The sequence below is a fragment of the Oryza sativa genome, chromosome 12, assembly GCF_034140825.1.
Source record: "Oryza sativa Japonica Group chromosome 12, ASM3414082v1".
Lineage (NCBI taxonomy): Eukaryota > Viridiplantae > Streptophyta > Magnoliopsida > Poales > Poaceae > Oryza > Oryza sativa.
In genome coordinates this window covers 11,221,253-11,246,265 of record NC_089046.1, presented here as the reverse complement: position 1 = coordinate 11,246,265, position 25,013 = coordinate 11,221,253, and the positions used below count along the sequence as shown (strand labels likewise).

At 43.9% G+C, this 25,013-nt stretch overlaps 1 protein-coding gene across 11 annotated transcripts; it reads left to right on the top strand.

Annotated features, from left to right (window-relative positions):
* Positions 1 to 6,480: 6,480 nt before the first annotated feature.
* Positions 6,481 to 19,378, top strand: LOC107275294 (pentatricopeptide repeat-containing protein At4g02750). 11 transcript variants are annotated; one of them, XM_066306196.1, is made up of 7 exons: positions 6,481 to 6,609; positions 13,823 to 13,943; positions 14,074 to 14,298; positions 14,953 to 17,717; positions 18,135 to 18,295; positions 18,422 to 18,472; positions 18,870 to 19,378. In XM_066306196.1, the coding sequence occupies exon 4, from the start codon at positions 15,274 to 15,276 to the stop codon at positions 17,356 to 17,358; it is 2,085 nt and encodes a 694-aa protein (XP_066162293.1). In that variant the 5' UTR covers positions 6,481 to 6,609; positions 13,823 to 13,943; positions 14,074 to 14,298; positions 14,953 to 15,273; the 3' UTR covers positions 17,359 to 17,717; positions 18,135 to 18,295; positions 18,422 to 18,472; positions 18,870 to 19,378. The 11 variants fall into 11 exon arrangements, with proteins under 11 accessions (XP_066162293.1, XP_015620698.1, XP_015620697.1 ...); XM_015765212.3 differs by lacking the exon at positions 6,481 to 6,609 and adding an exon at positions 12,929 to 13,265 and having other exon boundaries at positions 13,847 to 13,943; XM_015765211.3 differs by lacking the exon at positions 6,481 to 6,609 and adding an exon at positions 12,929 to 13,269 and having other exon boundaries at positions 13,847 to 13,943.
* Positions 19,379 to 25,013: the final 5,635 nt, after the last annotated feature.

Genomic DNA, 25,013 nt, shown 5'->3' with positions numbered 1-25,013 from the left:
AATTTAAATTTTCAACCTTAAATTTAAAACCGATTTTAAGTTTTTTCATCGAAATTTATCTTTCTGTCTTTGCTTTTAGGTCGCTAAAAACATGTATATAAAAATTTTATTCATAAATTACTTCTCGTTTGCGAATATGTCATTTGGCTTATTCCACGAATAACCCAAACAATGGAGTTGTCTTAATTAGGTCTATACTTGTTTGTACTCTCAGCCTATGATCTTTTGGAGGGATTCCCTCCCCTTCGCACGGAAAACGGAACGATAGATTAACACGTGACTAATTAATTATTAGCTAAAAAAACTTGAAAAATGGATTCATATGATTTTCTAAAGCAACTTTCATATATAAAATTTTTCCAAAACGCGTACCGTTTAGCAATTTAAGAAGTGTGCATGTGGAAAACGAGGGTGATGAGTTGAGAACTCAATGGTGCCACTAACATGTGTATTTTATATGTATTCGACAAAATAGCCCTCATTTCTACCTCACTCTTCCCTCATTCTCCCCTTTCTCTTGGCTGCATGCTCCATCCGAATCTCACTACCGGCAGTGCCTACTCACTGCTCCCCGACTTTAACCCGTCCGCTCCGCTGTGGGAGCTCGGGACGTCGGGCAGCTCCACCTGGGGCTCCTCACGAAAGTTGTCCTCACTGTGTTGGGTGCCAAGGTGGCCATCGGTGGCGAGGTGGATCACCGGGCAACTACTCGGAGGCGGTGAAGACACGTCAAGCAGCTGCGAGTGCGATGAGGGAGGCTGTTAGGGAGGTGCACGAGCTTGTCAAAGAGGAGAAACGCCCGTTCTTTCCTCGGTCCTTGCTGCTTTGGCATCATCATCGCCCAAGACTCCTCGCGGCGAGGAGAGACGGATGGATCTAGGCTGAAGAGCAGAGGCGAGCAGATCTAGGACGTCGGTGTTGCCTTCTGCTAGGGGTGGGCAGAAAAAGACCGAACCGAAAAGACCGAGACCGAGAAATTCGGTCATCAATTCGGTCCTATGTAGTGAAAGACCGAATTTTGTTCGGTCAATTCGGTTAGTCTCCTCGGGTAACCGAATAGACCGAAAAGACCGAAATATCAAAAAATGTCTAAATATAACCTACAATCCACTATGTTTAATAGGATTAAACTCTAATTTTCACATCCTACTTTTTCTAGGCATGCAACCTAATAAGAGACTTTTACTCATAAGTGCTTACGAATTTTTTTTGTGATTTTTGTGTTGAAAATTTCCATTATTTCTTTGCATATATGAAATGTTGTTGAATTTCGGTTAGGACCGAGTCCAAGACCGAAAAGACCGAGACCGAATTTGTCGGTCCTAACATTTTTCGCTCCTAACATTTTTCGCTGAAATTCGGTGTTCACTTTTCAAAGATCGAAAAGACTGAAAGACCGAAGATCGAGACCAAAATTTTCGGTTAGACTGAATGCCCACTCCTACCTTCTGCATCACACACTGGCTTCCCTCTGCCCCGTCAATGCCTTGCCCAGCCGTAGAGAGGGATTGGGGGAGGAAGGAGAGATGTCAGCGACAGTGATGATCGAGGGCCCCACGCTGACTTCTTCGTTGGTGTAGAGGGAGACACAAATGTCCTAGCCTAAGAAGAGCTAGAGAGGGAAGAGGCGGCGACTGCGGTGGCCCCCTTTGGGTCATGCCTGCCACCGCCGATGCCGGGAAAAGATGGGAGAAAGGGGAAGAAGGAAGAAGGGGAAAAGGGTAATTTGGTCTATTTTTTTTAAATACATCTAGGGGTAAGCAGTGGTATATCTTTAAACATGTGTAAAACTATAATGGCATGATTCCAATTAAATAAATAATAATGGCATATTTTAAAATTAGTACTTTTTTTAATGGTATGGATATAATTAACCTTAATAAATATTGCGGTGTAACTTTGTCAGATGTATCAGGTAGGGCCCTGTTCGATCTCCCAACCTAGAGATAGATTTTTGTTGCACGTAAAACAACAAACATCATTAGCATATGATTAATTAAGTATTAACTATTATAAATTTGATATATGGATTTATTTGCTTTTTTAACAACTTCTATATAGAAACTTTTTTTTTAAAAAAATATCATTTAGCAGTTTAAAAAGTATGCTAATAGAAAACGTGGAAGTTGAAGGTTGGAGTTGAAGAATACAACACGGCCTAAGTGAAAAGGGAAAAAAAATCCGCCTCGTCCAATATTATCAGTTGTAGGTACTTTAGTAGGGGAGTTTTAACCTTTTTTATTTCAGCGAAGTTGTAGGTAAGTTTTTTTTTTCCCAATGATACACGTTCGTTATAGGCGAGTGAAGAAAAAAAAGAAAGAGGTGATTACATTTTTTATCATACTATTACTATATTCATCTCAAAATATCTCAAAATATAGCTATAACTTATCTAAAATAAAGTTATTTCTACACCTACCATCTACACTTAACCAATCACAACTATTTTCCATTTGCTTTTTTCATCTACTTTCTCTTTCCAACTAATCACGATATTCTTTCAGTCATTTCTATCTAACTACATCCGTTCCAAAGTATAACTATGACTTAAAAATAAAATTATTTCTACACCTGCCACCTCCTCTCAACCAATACAATCATTTTCCATTTACTTTTTTCATCTACTTTCTCTTTCAACCAATCATAATATTTCTTCAGTTTTTTCTAACTCTTTCCTTAATACATGTATAAACCTTAAAAATACTAATATTTTGGAACAGAGAAAGTGACATCTAGCTCTATGGAGTTGACCTAGACAAGCTACTAAATTTACTCAAGGGTCTAACAATGAAAACTTAAAATTATGTTTCTTCCCGTTCCCTCTAAAATCTAAGAGCCTTATGCTTTGGGCATACCAATCTGATGAGCAAAACTGCAAAACTCTTGTCAATTTGCTTCAGAGTTCAGCACATCCAGCAACATGTACACAGTACCAGATACAGAAAACTTTTACTCGTTGCGGTGCTAGGTTCTGAAACAGATTGTGGCATTGGATTACAATCTGAAGCGTACCATATCTCACAAGTTATCTCAAATTTAATGGTTTAAATTACTAATTTTCCAAAGTTAATTTATTCAAGGCACCAAATATTCGTTCCAAAGTGGTAAATAAATTCTATACATATGAACCAATTCCACGAAGGGATCGAGGATTTTGAAGGAACTCAGATTAGTGACTACTAAAGCTAGTGCAACAACACATATTATTGGTACTCATTTTTTTTTCTCCGTAGAACAATCATAACCACAACAGAAATGGTAGAACGCATCATATCATTTTCCTTAAAATACAACAATCTGAACCAAGACCCATAACCGGCATGTAGCCTAGTGGTTACAATGACCTGAGTAGTACCTTAAGGTCCTGAGTTTAAATCTCCATAGGAGCGAATTTCAAATTGGGTTATTTAAGGGCTAAGTTCCCTATTCGATAGGCTAAGTTCCTACTTTAAAAAGGCTGCATATATCCGATTAAATATAGAGCACATAAAATATACCTCAAGAACCAAGACCCACCAAAATTTGCAAAATACACCCTCCAGACAATCTATGCCCCCTCAGCACCAAAATTTGCAAAATATACCGCCCGGACAATCTATGCCCCCTCAATGTCAACACAACCATCGCTATCTCATCATTTAGCTAAAACAACACCAAGAAGGTAAATATACCGCCCGGACAATCTATGCCCCCTCAATGTCAACACAACCATCGCTATCTCATCATTTAGCTAAAACAACACCAAGAAGGCAAATATACCGCCGGACAATCTATGCCCCCCTCAGTGTCAACTCAACCATCACTGCCAGGTCGTTGTCTCTACTACCTCCATTGAGCTGTCGTAGCTTATTTCGCCAAAAGTTTGCATTGCTATGCCATTGCCACACTGCGAGCAAACCATCACGCTACCCCACCGGCATTGCTATAGAACCTCACCTCCGCTAAGCTGCCGAAACTTATCTCACCGGAAAACCACTACTGCCACGTCTTCCTCGCTGCGAACCAGAACCTCCGTCGAGCCTCCTTAGCTTATCATCGTCGACCACAAACTCCACCATGATGCCATCAATGACTGTCTTGTCGCAGCCACGCCACCTTCACCGCAGACCTCCACCATTGCCCTTGGCACTGCTCGCTACGCTCGACTTTGCTCCTAGCGTGACACCGAGCTGGCCTGCCAACACTACCACTCGCCAACTCTGCCAACACCACCGCCATCGCCACCAAGACCTATGGCATCGTCGCTACACAAAATGCCACTATTGCACTGTAACGCCCCGATTTTTGTTCGGGATTTAAAAATCATTAAATATGCATTTTTAAAAATCTCTATCTCTTCTCTACTATTATAAAAGTTTAAGATGTTTTTGCAGTTTGGTAAGTCGTCTGTATCCGAGACTAATTGTCATCCGCTATCTCTGATTCAAAAACTACTGACGTGATCCGAGGGAAGCAATGACGCGTCCACATCCGATTCCCTTGTACATCGCCATCGAATCCAAATGCTCCCGTTGCCTTTTTTTTAAGCGTTCACATGCGTTTCCCTTTCGCTTCATCCGAAGCACCCACTCCGATTCAGTTTTACTATTGCCACGAGCCCACGATCAAGCGAGATGGACTTGTCTCTGTACTCCGTAGAGATTGGAAGAGATGTGCGCCTGGTTAGATTGGAAGGAAATACCGATGGAGATGGCCTGCATGTGCATGGCTGCATCGTTGCTTTTTTGGCCTAATCAAGTATAATTAAGTAGATCCTAACGAGTAAATATATCTGTTGACCTCCTATTATTGCGAAAAGAAATAAAAACTGCAAATATATCTGATCACCTCCTATTATCGTGAAAAGAAATAAAAACTGAAAATTATTAACGGGAGACAATAGCGTGGCATACCTCTATCTCTACTATTATAAAAATTAAATATGCTTTTATTAGTACTTTGGTACGTTATTTTTGTTTCAGTTGGGTTTTAAGTTCATTGCTTCTGGAAATACAAAACTAATCGTATAAGGAATCTCTTTAAAAAACATGGATGCTAACTTGAGATAAAAGTCAAACTCCTAATTGCAGCTCATGATTTTCTAAAAATAAAAATCCAAGCGAATCCACACAATGAATTCATCCTAACTCAACCATATAACAATAATAAGATTAAAATAGTTTTAACCCGTTGCAACGCACGGGCATTGTTTCTAGTTATGTTAAAAGTTAAGTAAAATAATGAGGGAATTAAAAATTTCCTTTAAAAATCATGGCCATGAATATTTTGTAATGTTCTTTATGCCCTAAAATACTCTTTAAAATTTCTCGCGAATTTTTGGAGCTCAAGAAGTAATTTTAATATCACAAAGATCATTTAATCAATTAAATAAAAAGAAAAACAAATTTAATTCTCCTTCGTTCCCCTTGGGCCATTTTCGGTCCAAGCCCTCCTCCCTCTTCCCGGCCAGGCCGCTCGCCTACTTCTCTCGGGCTGGCCCAGCTCGCTTCCCGCCACCTCCAAGTTTGTTCCCCCTCCCTCAAACCGGCCTCCCCTCTCCTCAGGCCGACAAGTGGGTCCCCAACCCCCAGCCAACTCGAGCCAGAGCAGCCGCCCGCCATGGCCGCCCACTCCACTGCAAAATCCGCCACCTCCTGTCCCTCGCGCTCGCGTCTAACCGTCGGGATGTGGTCGCCGCCCACTCCTCCACCATTCCCCCCACTTTCCCCCAAAAAAATGGCGCCGGATTGACCCGCCACGAGCCCACGTCGCCACCCCATGTCGCCGGTCGTTGCCGCCCAAAATTCGTCCCATCCCGGCCGTATCAAAGCTCCCCGAGCCTATATAAAGCACCCTCGTGCCCTTCTCATCTGTTTCCCCATTTTCCCGAGCTCTCCCGTGCCCGGAAACCACCCCGCTACCGTCGCACCTCCCTCCGCCGCCCGCCGGCGCGTTCCAACCGCCTGTCACCGCCGCCCTAACCCTCGCCGCATTGTGACGCCACCACCACCGGCTTCACCGCCGGAGGGCAAGACCGGCCACCACTTCCCCTCCCCAAACCGCCGCTGAAACCCCGCCGCCACCACCAACCCGAGCCACCGCCGCCTCCCGCCGGCGAGCGTCGCCTCGCCCGGCCATGTCGCCGCCACCCACAGCGCCGCCACGCCCCACCGCACCCCGTCCACTGCTCCTCTTCCCCAATCCATTTCCGAAACGCCGCCACCACGTTCACCATCTCTCTCCGCCACCATCGCCAACTACAGCCGCACCGCGCCACCTCTCCGGCCGACCCCGCACTGCGTCGTCGCCTCCCTTGGTTCTGCAAGGACGAGGAGACCCTCGGCCACCGCCCAGCTCGCGTCCCAACCACTGGAATCCATTTCCCCTCGCGCACCGGTGAGCTACCCCTTTTCCAATCCCCTCCGGTCGGTGGTTCACGCTGCCTTGAGCCACCCCATCCTCCCCTAACCCCTCCTCATCATTCTACAGGTCGAGGAGGTGCTCGGCCGCCCTTCCTCACCTGCCGGTCGTCGTCGGTGCTTCGCTCGCGCTGTTTTTCCGCGGGGCGCCGCTGCCTCTCCTCGTCGTCGGCCGCCTTCCCGCGTCGCCTCCTCGCTGCTTCGGCGCTCGGTGAGCCACCTCCCTCCTGCTCCTCTCTTTTTTCCCCTCCTCCGTCCCATGTGTGCCCGCGTGGCCAGCCTACTGTTGGTCGCCGTGGACCACCCCGTGGTCCCGGTCCACGGTGCACCGTCCCTCCCCTTTTGGCTGATGCGTGGGCCCGCCTTTGGTGGACTCGGTCCACACCCGCCCCTCGCTGACGCAATAATCCTTGATTTTTCCTTTGTAAAAATAAATAATAATTGCGCAATAAATTGGTATTGATTCTAGAAATTTATTTAAATGGCTCAAAACTTCTAAAATTCATATCTAATTCATACGAACTCCAAATTGAGCCATTCAAGTTGCAAAATTCATCTAAAACCAAGATCTACATGTTTGTTTACTTTTCTTGTACTGTTTACTTGGTATTTATTAGAGTTTTTTCTCGTTTTGCGTGCTAGTGAGTATATTGCGCCGTTTCAGAAGTCCGCGGTCGTGAGGAAAAGAGTTCAGAAGATCGAAGTGAAGAAGAAGGGCAAGTCACACATTCCCCTTGAGCATGTTGATTATTAGATACCATTAATTGGAGTAATATTTAGTAATGTAAGCACGGTGCTTAGATTATTAGATACCATTAATTGGGGTAATATACAGTGGATCAGAGGCCGGCCGCTGATGGTGAAGGATTAGTGCAGGTGTCCTCTACATGTGTATATTATCCTAAGTGCAATTTCCTGGGGAGGGTACTCCTCCGTATTTAGCCCCGGTTGGATGGCCATGACAGGTTGTCGTAAGGAACTCGGCAACCAGGGGCGGTCTCTCGAAACACTAGGAGGACACTGGGTACGAGGTATTGGTTGCATGATTGTATACTAGTAAGTATAGATTAAAGATGTATATATACTAGAAGTACAGGAATGATACTTTTATTATTCTTTCTCCATTTAGCTTAGACTATATTTTAGTGAGAGTAGTTCTTAGTTCTTTCTTCTGTGTGTCACCCTACCCTTTGAACTAAATTAACCCCTGCATAGACTTGATGTATATAAGTAATATATGAATTGTTAGCATAGTAATCTCTTATCATATCTTCCCTTGGGATAAAATAAATACGATACCTTGGAATACTCCCGGGTGAAATGCTACAATGGTATATCCGTATGCTTGCGGATCATATCTGTAACTATAATATACCAGGATTATTTCTAGTGCTATTGCTGGGAATTATATTTCCGGCAGTGTCGCTAAGAAATACCAACAGTCATCGGCCTAAAACCATTATCGGCTTCAGAGTTCTGGAATTGGCCAATGAGAATTATCAAGTTGCCAATAGTCAGATTCTTGCTATATTCAGTTAAGGAAATTAATCTATTAACAGAAGCTTATCCATAAGTGACCGAGTTCAAGGAGGAAGAGACATGGCAAGTTATCTATTAATTAGGTAGTATTTGTTAGTTTCCTTTTATCTTTAGGAAAGTGTGTTTAGTGTCCCATAAGGACTTTATGTTTTCCTTTTATCTTTAGAAAAGTTTCTTTCTTGTCCAATAAGGACTCGTATCTACCTATGGGTATAAATATGTACACCCGGGGTCATTGTAAACTATCTCCACGATCAATACAAATTCGACGCGTCGCCACCCTTTTTACTTTTCTACTTTTTTTGACAAGTTTATACTTGTCATGGCTATTTGCATCGCCGGGGCCAAGGCTTCGACACTCCGATCTTGTCAATGTAAACACATATCTATCATATATCTTAGTTAATCTATTTTGGTAGTTCAATTTACTTGTATCGGCTGGGATTCTCTTTAGGGTTTATGCTGGTATCGGCTGAATTGCTTTACCAAATTAGATTAGCTAAGGTATCCACTACCCTGAAAATAAGTCAAAGGCTTGATTATCTAGACATTATGTTTCTTTTCATACTTTGCGCTGCATCAGCCCTAGTCGTGCTTAGAAGTTAGAACCATAACCTCTAGCCTGCTTTTTGATTGCCAATAAGGGTTTCATCAGGGTTTTAGCCGATGAGTTATCTGGATGTTGCATTGGCTTATAAGGATTACATACAAGTTGGATTTAGCCGATCGCAACCAAAGTTTCACTGTTTATCTAATCTTGTGGATTCAATAACATCGAACCTCCAGCTGATGTATGCTTTAACCTTCGGATCAGTGCTTATTCTATCATATTGTTAGCCGATTGGTTTTACTGGATTATATGGTTGTTTTGTTATATTACCATCAGCTAATTGTCTTTATATCATTGTTTATATCAAGTGTCAGATTCTACATCAAATATATAGCCGATAACTCAAAACCCTATCGGCATCGGCTGGAATTACTCCATTGTCTTGTCAGCCGATCGGCTCTTTGATCTGTTATTTGTATATCTTGTCAGTTGCCGGATCAAACTGACTGGCACGCCCGCATCTCATCAACTTTTGGACCTGCACTGGAGTTAAGCAGATCTCCTAGGCCATTGTGTTCGTCGACTTAGTTTGCGCCAACACAGACCCGACACCATCGGCCGAGCGCGGATTTCTCGTCAACAGATGCGCACTTATACAGATCCAATCTACTCACAACTGGACTAGGGTATTACCTCGCTTTGAGGGTTTCAACCAATATAAACATCTATGTCACCATCTCTCCTAGATCTAGTGCACCCATAAATAATATTGCCGATATTAAAAACCGACAGTTAGCACGCTAGGTGGGGTCGCTCGATCATTTTTCTTGAGGAGATGGAAACTCACGGAGTCACCTTCGCGGCGACCGCCACATTCCCTGCCACCACCCTCAGACAGCCGACGAACAGCAGTTGGCCCCTCAGGAACCAGCTCTGTTGCCAGTTGCACAAGATCTTTGCCCTTACACCGGGAAGGGAAAAACAGCTCCAGGGTGGGCTCCACTGACTTCACCAGCTCCTCATGAAGACCCTTGGCGGCGTCCAATTCCCGCTGGAAGTGCTCATAATGTGTCTGAGTATTTTTCGCACGCAGCTCAACATCCGCCTAGAGATTGCGCTGTGTGGTGTCCTTCTTCACCAACTCATCCGACAGGGTCGCCTTCTCGGCAGAGATTGACTCGGACGCGGCTAACGATGGTGTCAAGATGACAGACATCAACAGCAGCAGAACACGAGAATAGCCAGAAGCAACATTTACAAGACTCACCATCCAGCTTGGCCTGAAAATCGTGCGCTCCTTCCTGGGCCTCCTGCAACTACGTCTCCAGCTCAATGATCAGAGCTCGCCCGCTAGCTGCCTTAGGCTGGTCCACCAGCTTCTTCCACTCGGTCGCTTCACGTGCGCATCTCCCCTGTTCATCCACAACAGCAGATAGGCACACATCATCACAAAGACTAACACGAAGACCAAATCACTTGGCCAGAGCATCTTACCATCCCTCCTCAGCTGGGAAATTTGGACCCTCTTAACGCCAAAATTTGGTAAGTCCCGAAGTTATCATCAGCCTATAGTAAGTATCAGCTTCAGAGTCATGGAATCGGCCGATGGACACCATCAGTTGTCAGTAGTCGAATTCTTCATGGGTTCGGTTAAGGAAATTTATCAATTAAAAGAAGTTTATCCAAAAGAGACCGAGTTCAAGTAGGATGTGGCATGGTAGTTTATCTATTAATTAGGAAGAGTTTGTTAGTTTCCTTTTATCTTTAGGAACGTGTGTTTAGCGTTCGATAAGGACTTTATGTTTTCCTTTTATCTTTAGAAAAGTTTATTTTTTTGTCTAATAAGGACTAGTATCTACCCATGGGTATAAATGTGTACACCCGGGGTCATTGTAATTTTTGTCTCGATCGATACAACTTTGGCACATCGCCACCTTTTACCTTTCTACTTTTTTGACGAGTTCTTGCTTCGAGTAAGGGCATCGGCTTCGTTCTTCTAACAAGAGGTATGACTTGTCTCAGCGGTTTGCGTTGGTGGATTAGGGCGTCGCTTTAGATGTTCTAATCTATCTTCTACAGCCGCTGGTTATCATATATCTTAGTTAATCTAGCTTAGCATCTTAATTTGATCATATCGATTGAGATCCTTTTTAGGGTTTATGCCGATATCGGCTAAATCATCTTGCAAGATTAGATTAACTAATGTATTCACCACCCTGAAAATCAGTCAAAGGCTTGATTGTTTGGATATTATGTTTCTTTTCATACTTAGTGTTGCATCAGTTAAGTTTGATCTACTAAGTCGTGCTTAGAACCATAATCTCTAGCCTGCTTCTTGATTGCCAAGAAGGGTTTCATCGGAGTTTTAGCCGTTGGGTTATCTGGATGTTGCATCGGCTTATAAGGATTATGTACAAGTTGGTTTTAGCTGATTACAACAGAGGTTTTATTGATTATCTAATCATTTAGATTTTATGACGTCGGACCTCCAACCGATATATGCTGTAACCATTAGATCAACACTCATTTTGTCATATCATTATTAGCCGATTGATTTCTACTAGATTATATTGTTGTTTTATTATATTATTATCAGCCGATTGTCTTTATATCATTATCTACATTGGACATATAGCCGATTGCTCATAACCCTATCGACGTCGACTGATATCGGCATCGGCTAGAATTCCTCCATCGGCTTGTCAGCCAATCGACTCTTTGGTGATCAACACATTTATTTATCTTGTTAGTTGTAGGATCGAACTGACTGGCACGCCCGCACCTCATCAATATTTTGGACTTACACTAAAGGTAAGCAGATCTCCCAGGCCTTTGTGTTCGTTGACTTAGGTCGCGTCTACATAGATCTGGCACCATCGGCTGAGCGCGGATTTTTCGTCAGGAGACCCATAGCTCCTTCTCCAGATGTGCCACTCCTTCGCCTCCTTCTGCTGCTGCTGGAGCTCGACCCGCTGCACTCAATCTCCGTCACGTTGTCGAAGATGCTCTGTAGAGCCTCTCTCTTGGCACTAGAGCGATCGACAATCTTCTGCAAGAATCAACGCAATAATCAAGTCAACTCCATGCCACAACTCCTACTGTCATTCCAAAATAAAGTCAGGGGCTATTCGGCTCAAAAACAAGATAAGTTCAACTCTCTACTCCACTTCAGGGCACAATGACTACCTACATCCTGTCCTGAAGTCTGGGGCTAGAGGATACAACTATTAACCTACATTTTCTCTAGGAGAAACCAGCCCCGCCTTGTACATGGCCATCGAGTCGGCCTTGTCGGCGGCATCGTCAAACCCAACCTTCATGGCCTCCTCCTTGCCACCCTGGAACCATGCGGCTTGAGGGGGAAGGACATAATGGGTCGACGGCAGCGCACACTATCGACAGGGGATTTCTTCCACAATCTCCTCCTCCTCACCGGATGGCTCTTTCCCGGGTCGGTGGTGTGGGGACGTCTGGGAGCTTGGTGGAGAAGCGCATGGAAGAGAAGTCCACAGAGGAGAAGCTCGAGGCAGAGAATGGCGGGACGGAGATCCTGCAACTAACAAAATAAATAAATGTGTTGATCCTGCAACATATTTATTTATCAAATTCGTGGACCTACGTGAAACCTGCTTATAAGTTTATAAAGGCCGCCAGTGTAATTTACTCTTGATTTTATTGAAAGAAATAGAGTAAATTTCACAAAACTACACGTTTTGTGGTTCAAGTTGTAGAAAACCACACACACTTTGACACTTGGCACTTAAGTACACATATTTTAGGCCCTGTTTGTTTCAGCTTAAGATTATTGTAATCTAGATTATTAAATCAGATTACTCTAAGCTGGATTATAATAAGCTAACAAAAAATAAGCTACGTGTTGTTTGTTTCTCTGGATTATTAGAGGCATCTAAGGGTAGTAGATCTTTAGCCACTCAATAATCTGGAAAAAGCTCCTCTAGAGGAGATTATTGAATTATACTAATCTAGCTTATATATTATAATAATCTAGTATAATAATCTATTTGTTTGTTTCAGCTTACTCTTAATAATCCAGATTATAATAATTCTAAGCTAAATCAAACATGGCCTTAGTTGTGTGGTTTCATAAAACCACACTATCGATGAATGGATTCACCCACGGGATAACATGGCTGTTTCACCTAGGACGAGGACATGACATCCTATTACCAGCCATCGCACGAAAAATTAATAGGATGCCACGTCCTCAACCTAGATAGAACAACCACGTCATCTCACGGGTGAATCCATTCATCGATGGTGTGGTTTTGTGAAACTAAACTACCAAAATACTTAAGTGCCAAATATCAAAATGTGTGTGGTTTTCTGGATTTTGAACCATATTGTGAAATTTACTCAAAGAAATAAGGGAAGAGAACCTATCCATCAGATTAATTTGAACGGTGGAGATGAAGTAAAGTCTAGCCCAAAGGTAGAGGATGTGTGTCCCAACGGCGCACCCTAACCGCCGCCCCCTCTCGATTCGCCGTCGCTCGTCCAGATCGGCCGCCGAGAGCGAGGGCCTCGCCTCGCCTCGCTGCCGCCCCCCTCGATTCGTCGTCGCCTCGCCACCCATCGTTCCTCCCCGCGCCCACGCCAGAAACAGCGCCTCACCGTCGCCGCCCGCCTCCCGCACTCCGTCATCCCCCCCCCTCCCCCCCCCCCCCCCCCCCCGCCGCGGTGATTCATTGCCGCCCCCATCTTTCCCCTCTTATCTGATTCATCGCCGCCCCCATCGTGGTGGATCACCACCACCGACGGTAGGTAAGCTCCATCCCTTTTGTTCTATCCAAAACTGACAAACCAAGGTGCATTTTCATCATGTTTGCAAACCGAAAATTCTCCCTATAATGAAATGTCTGCAGTTGCATAAACAGTTTCACAGGATTGTTCCGTTCTGCATATCTTTTTTCAAGAGAGTATACAATTTCAGCATTTTTTGTGATATTCATCATTACAATTTGCTTTCAAAAAGTCATGGTTTATATGACTGCATCAAATAAAACTCGAAACTTCAGGGAGGTGGCATTTCTGTAAAAAAAAAAGATATAGAATGGAAATTTTTGTACTTTTGGTCCTCTTATTTTTTATATCCTGTCAAAATATCAACCAAGATGATGAACCCATTGGACCGTCAGAGTACCATGTGGCTCCGGGAAAATGCATGGGAACTGGTCAGAGTACCATGTGGCTGTGAACACTCTGATTTATAGGGTTTATGAGAACACTCACTTAGCTGAATATTGATTCTGAACTTTATCTTATTATCTTCCTCAGATAATGTATTTCATGAGGAATGGTTAAAATAAATTAACAGGCAAATTGCTGTACTCCTATTAAGGCCACTGTGTGAGGGAGGACGCTGCATCTGCTGAGGTCCTGGTACCGTCTCTCCGTCTCTATCTCGTTGCCACCTTCGCCTCACCACGGGTAGAAAGGTATTCATTGACAATATTTTTCTTAGATTTCTCTACTCTGGCTGTTTCACTTGGACAGTGACCTTGCTGCTAACCATGTGAGTAAATCAAATAATTAATCTACCCTATAATTCTGTCACCCCACCATCAGGTCACTGTCGATCCATAACGCCGTGCAGTCTTCGTGCCAACAACGAGAATCACCCCTGCCGCTCCGCCTGCCTGATCTCCACCGCCAGACACCGTTGCCCGTCTCCACTCCTCGTCGCCCGCCTCGGTTGTCTCCTCCCATCCTCCGCGCCGCCCCCGATCTCCACCGCTAGGACACCGTCGCCTGCCTTGTCGACCAACTCACGGATCTCTGATTCGCACAAAGGTACATACATCCCTCCTCGCCCTTCTCTTTCTCCCCCATTCTATTGTTCATCAATGTTATACAAATCGGTTCAAGCACATAAACTTGCACAGTTCTGATGGTCCTTTAAACAAAACATCTCTTCACATGATATTATAATTGAAGCATATAAACTTGCACAGTTCTAATGGTCCTTTAAACAAAAAAAATCTCTTGACATGATTTTATAATTAAACAGGATTTTATAAGTTTGAATGTATACGCTCACTGAAATTTAAAGAGGTTTAGGTTTCTTGGATACACATGCTGTTAAGAAGTATGGCTTTATACATTCTATGTTAGTGGTATATTATGTGGTAGTATGGCAGAAGATTTCATTTTTTTAGATAACGATAACTAAAGTATTCATGCTTTTGTCTGATAGTCATTTTAAAAAACTCTACTGTTCATGATAAAAATCGGATCAAGCATATAAGCATGCTATTGTCTGATTTTTTTTAAAAAAAATCTCTTGACTTTATTTTATAATTGAACAGTATTTTATAATTTTGAATGTACACGCTCACTGAAATTTAAAGAAGTTTCAGTTTCTTTGATACACATGCTGTTAAGAAGTATGACTTTCGATGTACGCTCTGATTGATATTTCTCCAATATCTTACCTATATCCTGCAGTAAAGCGCGTGACATCATCTGGTACGAACCAAACAACCCCTGCACGCACGCCCGCGGCGCATCTCCTCCCGAGCCCCGGCAACAAGCTCGCCACCGCAGCGCATCAGGGCACCGGGCACAGAGCATCTCTTGCTGCTCAGCACCTCCGGCCGCCACCTCCCGAAGCGGCTGGTGGAGGTCGAGTGCGGGGATCCAGGCCTGAGGAGCTGCTCCACTGCTGGCGGTCGTCGGCCGGCTGACGCGCCGATCCATCCGGGGCCATCGGTCCGTGACCATCCCGAATTGTGGTATCTGGCGGCACCAGCGCCATCACCGCCCCCAATGGCAGCTGCGAAGCTCACCGCCTCTGCTGTGTTTAGGAGCAACCAGGAGCTCACGTCGCTGGCGCGCTCGGGCCAGCTGGCCGCCGCGCGCCGCCTGTTCGAGGAGATGCCCCGCCGCAACGTGGTCTCCTACAACGCGATGGTCTCCGCGCTGGCCCACCACGGCCGCCTCGCCGAGGCGCGCAGGCTGTTCGACGAGATGCCGCGCCGCAACCCCGTGTCCTGGAACACCATGATGGTGGCATGCTCTCAGCACGGGCGCGTCGAGGATGCGCGAGGGCTATTCGATGCAATGCCCGCCCGAAACGAGTACTCCTGGACAATCATGGTATCCTGCTACGTGCGGGCTGGTGAGCTCACCCTCGCAAGGGAGCTGCTCGACCGCATGCCCGGGGAGAAGTGCGCGGCGTGCTACAACACCATGATCTCCGGGTATGCCAAGAACGGCAGGTTTGAGGATGCAATTGCTTTGTTGCAGGAGATGCCGGCCCCTGATATTGTTTCATGGAACTCAGTGTTGGGGGGGCTCATCCGGAATGAGGAAATCTCTCGATCAGTGCAGTTCTTTGATGAGATGCCAGATAAGGACTTGGTGTCCTGGAACTTGATGCTAGAGGGGTATGTGCGTGCTGGGGATTTGGATGTGGCCAGTGCATTCTTTTCAAGGATCCCCTCACCTAATGTTATTTCTTGGGTTAACTTGGTCAATGGGTATTGTCAGGCAGGGAGGATGGGCGAGGCAAGAGAATTGTTTGATAGAATGCCTGAGCGTAATGTTGTGGCTTGGAATGTGCTGCTTTCTGGGTATGTGCAGTTCTCTCAGGTGGAGGCGGCCTATAATCTGTTTATAGAGATGCCAGAGAAGAATTCAATCTCATGGACAACGATGGTGAGTGGTTTTGTACGTTCTGGGAAGCTCCAAGAAGCGAAGGATGTGCTCAGCAAGATGCCTTCCGACAATGTCGGAGCAAAGACTGCACTGATGCATGGCTATTTGAAAAGCAACCTGATTGATGACGCCCGTCAACTATTTGATGGAATTGTGGTTCGGGATGCAGTGTGCTGGAATACAATGATATCAGGATATGTTCAGTGTGGTATGCTTGATGAGGCCATGGTTTTATTCCAGCAAATGCCGAACAAGGATATGATTTCTTGGAACACCATGATTGCTGGCTGTGCTCAGGGTGGACAAATTCGCAAGGCAGCCAGTATTTTCAGGAAAATGAAGAGGAGAAATACAGTTTCATGGAATTCAATTATCTCTGGATTTGTTCAAAATGGTCTATTTGTTGAAGCACTGCAGCATTTTATGCTTATGAGAAGGGATGCAAAGAGCGCTGACTGGTGTACATATGCATGTTGTCTAAGTGCAAGTGCAAATTTGGCTACTCTGCAAATAGGGAGACAATTCCACAGTCTTCTTGTCAGGACTGGGTTTATCAGTGATTCTTCTCCTGGAAATGCCTTGATTTCTGCCTATGCTAAGTGTGGAAGGATGTTGGAAGCAAGACAAGTCTTTGATGAGATGGTAGTACAAGACATCGTTTCATGGAATGCACTCATCGATGGCTATGCTTCTAATGGTAATGGGTCTGAGGTGATAGCAGTATTCCGGGAAATGGAAGCTAACAGTGTCAGACCTGATGAGATCACGTTGGTAGTTGTGTTATCAGCTTGCAGTCATGCTGGGTTAATTGATGAAGGATTGCATTTCTTCAATTCGATGATAAAATTGTACTCGTTAAAGCCTGTGGCTGAGCATTATACCTGTATGGTTGATCTTCTTGGAAGAGCTGGGAGACTAAGAGAGGCATTTGAACTTGTTCAGGGAATGCAGATCCAACCAAATGCTGGTGTCTGGGGTGCATTGCTTGGAGCATGCCGCGTACACAAGAATCACGAGATAGCATGGCTTGCAGCTGAGAAGTTATTTGAATTGGAACCTTGCAAGGCCTCAAATTATGTCTTGCTGTCAAACATCTGTGTGGAGGCAGGGAAATGGGATGATGCTGACAAGGTGAGGGTTTTGATGAAAGAGAGGTGTGTATACAAGCCACCTGGATTAGCTGGATCAATGTAGTCAGTACTCTTGGATATAACGATCAGTACTCCTGGATATATATAACAAGGAATCACAAGGCCGAGCCCATCAGCAGCAGGGGCACAGGCGCACAGCATGGGGAAGTTGGCAGCAGCACCACCAAGAAGGGTGACCACCATCGTGCCACTGCAAGCCCGATGGAATTGAAGTGGGAGGCTGCAAGCAGCATAAGAACAAAAGGGAACCTATCAGCTCCTCAATCAAGTACTTCCGTATTTTGTTCTATCAAATTTTTGGACCAACAAAGCTTTGGATGCTCATGCATAATAATTTGCAGCATATTACGATCATGCAATATTCATATCAGCAATAAAATGTTGGATAATTCTGGATATAGGGTTAGTTGTTTTGATTTATTTGTAAACTACTACTCCCTCCGTCCCAAAATATAGCAACCTAGGATGGGAATGGGTCCTAGGTTGCTATATTTTGGGACGGAGGGAGTATATGACTCGTCTTCCCTTCCCTAAGTACCAAAATGCGGAGAAGAAATGTAGGACTTAGAAATATGATGATTGATGTTAAATTTATGTATTATCTCACTGTTTAAAGAATAAAAGGAATGTTTTTTTCCCGCAGTAGCGAGGATGTAATTAGATACTTTAATTTATTTCCCAGCTGTAACAAACATTTTTTCTAATTGTCTGAATTAATTGTACAGAATTTCTAATTATTTGCTAATCAGAACTAAAAAAATGTGTGTTACAATTATAGATGCTTAATGTTATTTTTCTGTTGAATTTCTTATATTGCAGTGTTATGGAGCTTCCTGGAAGCCTAGGCATTGTTTGTGGAAGTGGCAAGAACAAAAGGATTTCAAGGCATTGCTTGAGCTATCTTTGGAGTTTGGATCCAAGGTGGAAATCAGAAGGGCGTTTCAGAAAAGGATACTGTCAAGTTCTAGAAATCGTACTTGGTAAGAGGTTGCCAAATTCTTGCCTTACTGCTGTTCTGTGCACTGAGTCGAGTGATGCACTTTAGGACCAAGTTTGGTGGAATTGAGTTGATGCTTCAGTAGTGGCTTTTTTTGTAATGACAACAGAAAGATGATGCAGTGCAACAATACGATGATCATGGGCTCATGGATGGCAGAGTAAGTCATTGAACTAATTATCGATGATTATGGCTTACATTATTCTGGCTTTTTTTTTTGAATTGATTGATCCCTGTGGCATTAGATTTCATACCATACTGTTAAGTATTTAATAATTGACCCACTTGATTTTCTTATGTTAAGAATTTTTTAATATCCCCACGTAATCTCACTTGCTTTTACTCACTTCATTGTACTGCACATGTGCATTGTCAGTAGATAACTACATTTTCTAAATCCATGTTTAAGTAATTCTGTAATCTTGCAATATCTTGCTTTTACTAACTTCTGAAAATTTTCATTACCAGATAAAACAATGAGGAAAAAAAAATGATGTGATGGCTATTGGTCATTCGATCTGTAAGATTCTCATTTTGAGGGCCCCTTTGAATTGCAGGAATGGAAAAACGCAGGATTCTGACAGGAATGCAGGTGTAAAACAGAGGATTGGAAAATACAGGAAAAACACATGAATGACCGTTTGATTGGACCACAGGAAAAACGCAGGAATCAGATGAGAGAGATAGACTCAAAGGAATTTTTCCAAAAGGTTGGACCTCTCGCTAACTTTCCTCCAAAATCTCTATAGGATTATCCATTCCATAGGAATTTTAAAGGATAGTATAGGATTCAATCCTTTGTTTCAAAAGCTTTCATAGAAATTTTTTCCATAGGATTGAAATCCTTCAAATTTCCTACACTTTTCCTACAAATCAAAAAGGCCCTCAGATTTTGAATTCGTAGGACTGCTTGTTTTGTCTTGACTTCGGGATTAGAGACCTTCCTTTATTTCATAAACATGTTCAATTTTGGTACTTCGAAGTTGTATTTGCTTGCACTATGACAGTTTGTAATATTGTGTATTATAAACCTGCATGTCACAAAATCTGGAGCTTCTGTCCTGCATAGCTCAGTTGTCACAGAATGATTTCTGCAACAGAGTAAGAGCCCCTTTGGATTTAAATTTCATAGGATTCAAATCCTTTAGGAAATTTTCCTATTTGGGGATTGCGCATCACATGGTTGTCGCGGGCTTCCTGTTGCGGCGGCGTGAATACTGCAATCCCCACGTGACATCTCTCCCCCTGAGAAGTAGTTCGTCCTCGAGCTGAAAGTTAGCCACCGGCTTATTTTTCCATTGAACAAGAACTTCACGTAGACCATGAGCCAAACGACTCTGCGAAACAGTTTCCAGCTGAAGGCAAACTTGGCCATGATGCGTCGGAGGCAAAGACGGCACGACCTCCGGTGGCACTCCTGTAAACGGCTTCCACAATCCCACATGAAAAACATCATGGAGATGAGCTCCCGGAGGAAGACAACGGCGATATGCCACAGAGCTGATGCACTCGATAATCTGATATGGCCCATAGAACTTGGGTCCCAACTTTCCGCGACCTCTCACTGCGAGAGATGCGATTGGCTGGTGCAGCAATCCTCCTTCCAATTCCCTAGCCCGTGACAACTTGGTATCAGATTGCTTTGGTTCTGTGTCCATGGGCTCCGAGATCGTTGACATCCCCGACACTCTCTTCGCCGGCATCCGCAAAGACTTTGCCGAGATGTCAAAGAAGATGACAAAGGTGGCGGCGCAACTCCAGGCCTTGGCGGCCCAGCTGAGCACGCGGCCTCTCTTGAGGATGCTAAACCATCATACCAGCATGCGTCGTCCTTGCGTCCACGGGGACGCATCTTCAAGCAGCACGGATGTCGGCAGCAACTAGCGGTGACGCCGCTCCATGGCAGCCCGTCGCCGACAGCCTTCTCTACAGCGTTGTTCCGACGACCATGGGGAGGGATGGGCTACAGGCTCCGTCTACCGACAGCAGCGGTGCAAATGGGTGGTGCACTGCCAGGGTCAACGTCGGCAATTTTGCCACCGCTCATGCATGTGACGCCTGGCTCACCATCCAGGGGCGTTGGGAATGGTGTTCTGCAACCAAGTGGAGGCAGCGCGACTCATGGCGAGGCGCTCTTGCTTCCTTGAGTGCTAGCACAAATTCCAGGAGCGACAGGTACAATTTAGCGTAGGAAGAAGGGGAGGAACAATACAATCTTGTCGGTGTTCGGGGTCGGGAACTCCTCCTCGGAGTCCTCCCGCCAGCCGATGAGAACCTGAGGAGGGAGCATCCCCTCCTCCACCGCCTCCTCCAGCATCGCCGTCGTCACCATCGATCGCATCCAAGAGACGGCTTGATCCAGGATCGGGACGGATTTCGCCATGGACTACGACATGGTGGCGGCGGAAAGCGGAGAGCTTCGATGAGGGGAGCAGTTGTTAACAGTGAAATTTGGCAAGATCAGATCAGATTTGAAGTTGGGTATCGAAGCGGAATCGAAGGAGATTGGATCTTTGCCAAAACGGACTGCGAATCGACTGGGTAGCGTATCTACTGAAAATAGAGTAAGAGTATGACTGAGTCGATATGGCGAGCAGTTGATACAACTTGACTTGGGCTCGGTTTAGGCCTCGATTGGGATAACCGTCATTGCCGCATAGAGATAAAGGTCATTTAAGGCAATTGTATCTATTAATTAGGATATTAATGCCGGTTTGAGTTAGAGATATGTTAAGAGTCTGCCACGTGGACCTGTTTGTATTTTATCTTTAGGAAAGTTTGAGTCGTGTCCATAATGGACAAGTTTTGTACTCGGGGTATAAATATAAACCCCAGATCATTGTAATAAGGGACGACAATCCAATCAATACAACTTCCGATGCATCGCCATCCTTTTCTTTTTACTTTTCGATGAGTTCTTGCTTCAAGTTAGGGCATCGACAACGATTTCTTGACAAGAGGTAACTTATCTCGATGGCTTGCGCTATCGGGGCTATTATGTCGCTTTAGATGTATTAGTCCTTTTATCCTGATGAAAGATCAAACTCATTGCTCTTTGATATGTTGCACTGGCATTCTTTAACCCAAAAGTCATATGCTCTTTGATATGTTGCACTAGCCGTTTTGAACATGTTCTCTTTGGCCATAAAGATTTGATTGCAGTCAGCATTACCATCTAAAAAGCTAATAACATTATGTCCCGAAGCATCATTAATCAACATGTCGGCTATAGGCATATGATATTCATATTTAGGAGTAACTTTATTTAAATCTCTAAAATCTATGCATATTCTAATCTTACCAATTCCTTTATTCTCAACCGGAACAATATTGGGCACCCACTCCGCATATCTACATGGCCTAATAAACCCCGCTTTTAACAATCGGTCTATCTTTTCCTTGACACGATCGTATATGAGAGGATTGAAATGAAGAGGTGGTTGTTTATAAGGCCTAAATCCTAATTTTATCATAAGTCGATGCTCAACAAGCTCACAGTTAAGTCCTAGCATCTCATGGTATTCCCATGCAAAACAATCAACATACTCATTAAACAACTCAATTATTTTAACCTTATAATCAACCTTGGTATAGTTCCATCACCTATATCTACTTCCTCTAATGGATCAACCGATGTAAAACCTTGATCCAACTTCTCCACTTCAGCAAAATCTTCAATGGACTCACCAATATCGTTCTTTATATACCGATATTCTTGTACCCTCTTTTGCAACCACTCTAAATTAGCATCCTTACTCATCATACATAGCTATATTGCCAAGCCGAAAACTAGACGGCTTTAAAGAGATAGGTACAAAGCCATCTTAGAAATACTAATAAAAACCATAGCTAGAAAGATCTAACCCCGACAAGCATTGAATGTTTCCATGTTGCCATTCAATTGAAGCATTGGCCATTGCAACCTCAGCCGATGTATCCGCTTGAACAATCTCAATATTATTATTGTCGCATTGAATCAAGCATTGGTGCAAGGTGGAAGGAACGCAACAATTGGCATGAATCCAACAACAACCCAAAATAACACTACAGTTACCTTGCACGTCGATGATTAAGAAAGCGGTAGGCAACATCTTGTTTCCTATGGTAAGCTCCACGGAAAAGATCCCTTTGGCCTCCGTTGGTTCACCATTGAAGCCGTTGAGCGTCATGTTGGTCTTCTTCAACTCTTCATCTCCACGCCCCAACTTCTTGAATAGTAAGTATGGCATCAAATTCACGGTGGCACCACCATCCACTAACATCCTAAAGATCGTCTTCCATCAATATGTCCCTTGAGATATAGAGGCTTCATATGACGATTAGACTCATCAGGCTTCTCAAAAACCATATCCCTTGGTCCTAGTGAAAGTTGGGCAATTCTGGCCTCATCCATGGCATGGAACTCCATAGGCAACATACACACCATGTTGACATCCATGTTCCCTTGGCGGTGAATCATTACTAACAATTGGTGGCTCATCTTCTTTCAAGTCTTCCCTTCCTCATCTTGAGCAACCACCGGCTTTTAGACCTCCATTGGCTTAGGCCTCCACTCTTGTCTTGCTGGTGGTCGCAACTCATTGAATCTCATATCTCTCCACTCTTCGGATTTCTTTTCCCTCATTTCTTGAGCACGAAGATGTTGCAACCTCCTCTTTTGTGAAGCCGTCAAATTCTTAGGCATCCACCTTTAATTTGTCTCTATCCCAGGAGCAATGTAATGTCCCTAATTGATTTTACTTGATGAAGATGAAGCTCCCGAACTGCTCCCTAGATGACCCCGGTCAGACCGACCTCGAGACCAGGTCAAACCGGTTGAAGACCGCCGGTCAGACAGGCCCTTCGCGATGGTCCAGCTCCTAATTGGCTTCAATCAGACCGGCCCTAAGGCGCGGTTAGACCGGCCAGAAGGCCTGGTCAGACCAGCACTCTGCGTTATGCTGGTCCCGGCTTTGGTTTTCTTACTCTGGACCACCTTGGCTCTATTTCCAGTAGGTATTGGTACATCATAAGACCCCACTTTGACAGTAATCACCTTCGAAGTCCTTGGCTCCACTTTAGCATGCTTTCTTCCTCCTCTTTCCTCCTCAAACCGATTTTTTGACTGAAACCGGTCTTTGCTTGATAAAGACAACCGCTCATGCACTGACCTTCGTGGCTCTAGCTAACCTTTATAAAATTGCATTGGCAGCATGTACTCGTACATTGGTGGTGGTGCCTTTCATGGCATGAAGTAAGGGAAAGGATAACCCAGCGGCGTCATTGGACAAGGCCCCCATGGCATGAGTTGAGGATTGTAAGGAAAAGGTTGCTCCAATTGCCTTGGTAATCAACACATTCTCTCCCAAGGAAGTGATCTTGGTCTTTTACCCTTATTAGGATGTTCCTCGGCACTCTTCTTCCCATACTTGTTCAAAAGCATCTAAAAAGACGCCTTTGACTTTTGTGGCGTTCTAGAACTTGAAGCTTCACCTTTATTCTCCTTCCATACACCAACTTCTAGACTTTTTGGCACAATCATCTTAGGTCTAGATTCTCCTATCACAACTTCCTTCCCCTTTGTAGATATAGCTTGCTCCCGCCAAATTAACACATTCTTATCATTGAAATCAATAGTATTCACAGGAAAAAAAATCATAATCTAGCTTCATCTTAGAACCTTCAGTAAATTTCAATCATCCTTCTTCTATGGCCGATGAAACACATTGCATTCATTAGTAGTATGAGAATAAGAATCATGCCATTTGCAAAAAAAACGACTCTTCAACTCCTCTAAAGATGGTATGACATGGCCTCTGGGTAATCTAATTTGTTTTTTTTTTTGCAAAAGATAATCAAAAATCTTATCACACTTGGCCACATCAAAACTATTCTTAATCTCACTTTGCTGATCCTTGCGAGTAGTCGGTGTCAAGTTAGAACAAAGAAAAGGTTTATTCTTATTAGTCCATGACCACTCAGTAATATAAATATCATGATCACCATCATCATTATCGGAATCAATATCATCAGGGCAAACAACAATACTAGCATTAGGCTTCTTATCATTAGACCTAATAAACCTCTTAGTTTCTTTAACCCGGTTTTCTTGAGCTAAAGCCTTTTGCATAAGTTGACTAACATCAAGAAATTGTTGACATTCTAATCTTTCTTTAATAGGAGCAAGTAAACCATTATAAGCAAGGTCGGCCAAATCTCTTTCAGTTATATTCAAACTAAAACATTAGTTTCTAGCATCCCTAAATCTCTTAACATAATCAGTGACGTATTCATTGTACTTTTGCCTAACCGATGTCAAATCAGACAACCTAAGCTCAGTTTCACCAGTATATAAGTAATCATGAATTTTTTGTTCTAATTTAGCCCAAATATGAATAGAATTTGCTGGTAAAGAAGTAAACCATGCAAAAACAGTACCGGACAAAGATAAAGAAAATAAGCGCAATTTAAAATCATCCCTTTTACTAGCTTCACCACATTGTGCTAAGAATTGGTCTGTGTGTTCCCATGTGGTTCTACTATCTTCACCATTTAATTTAGTAAATACAGGCACTCAAAAACCACGAGGATATGGGATGTTATCAAAATAATCAGAATACGACTTTTGGTAAACCCTAGCATGATTCCTTGGCTCAATTCCAAATGCTTCTCTAGTAATATTCCTCACATGCTCCTCCATCTTTTCAGGCTTTGGTTGTGGA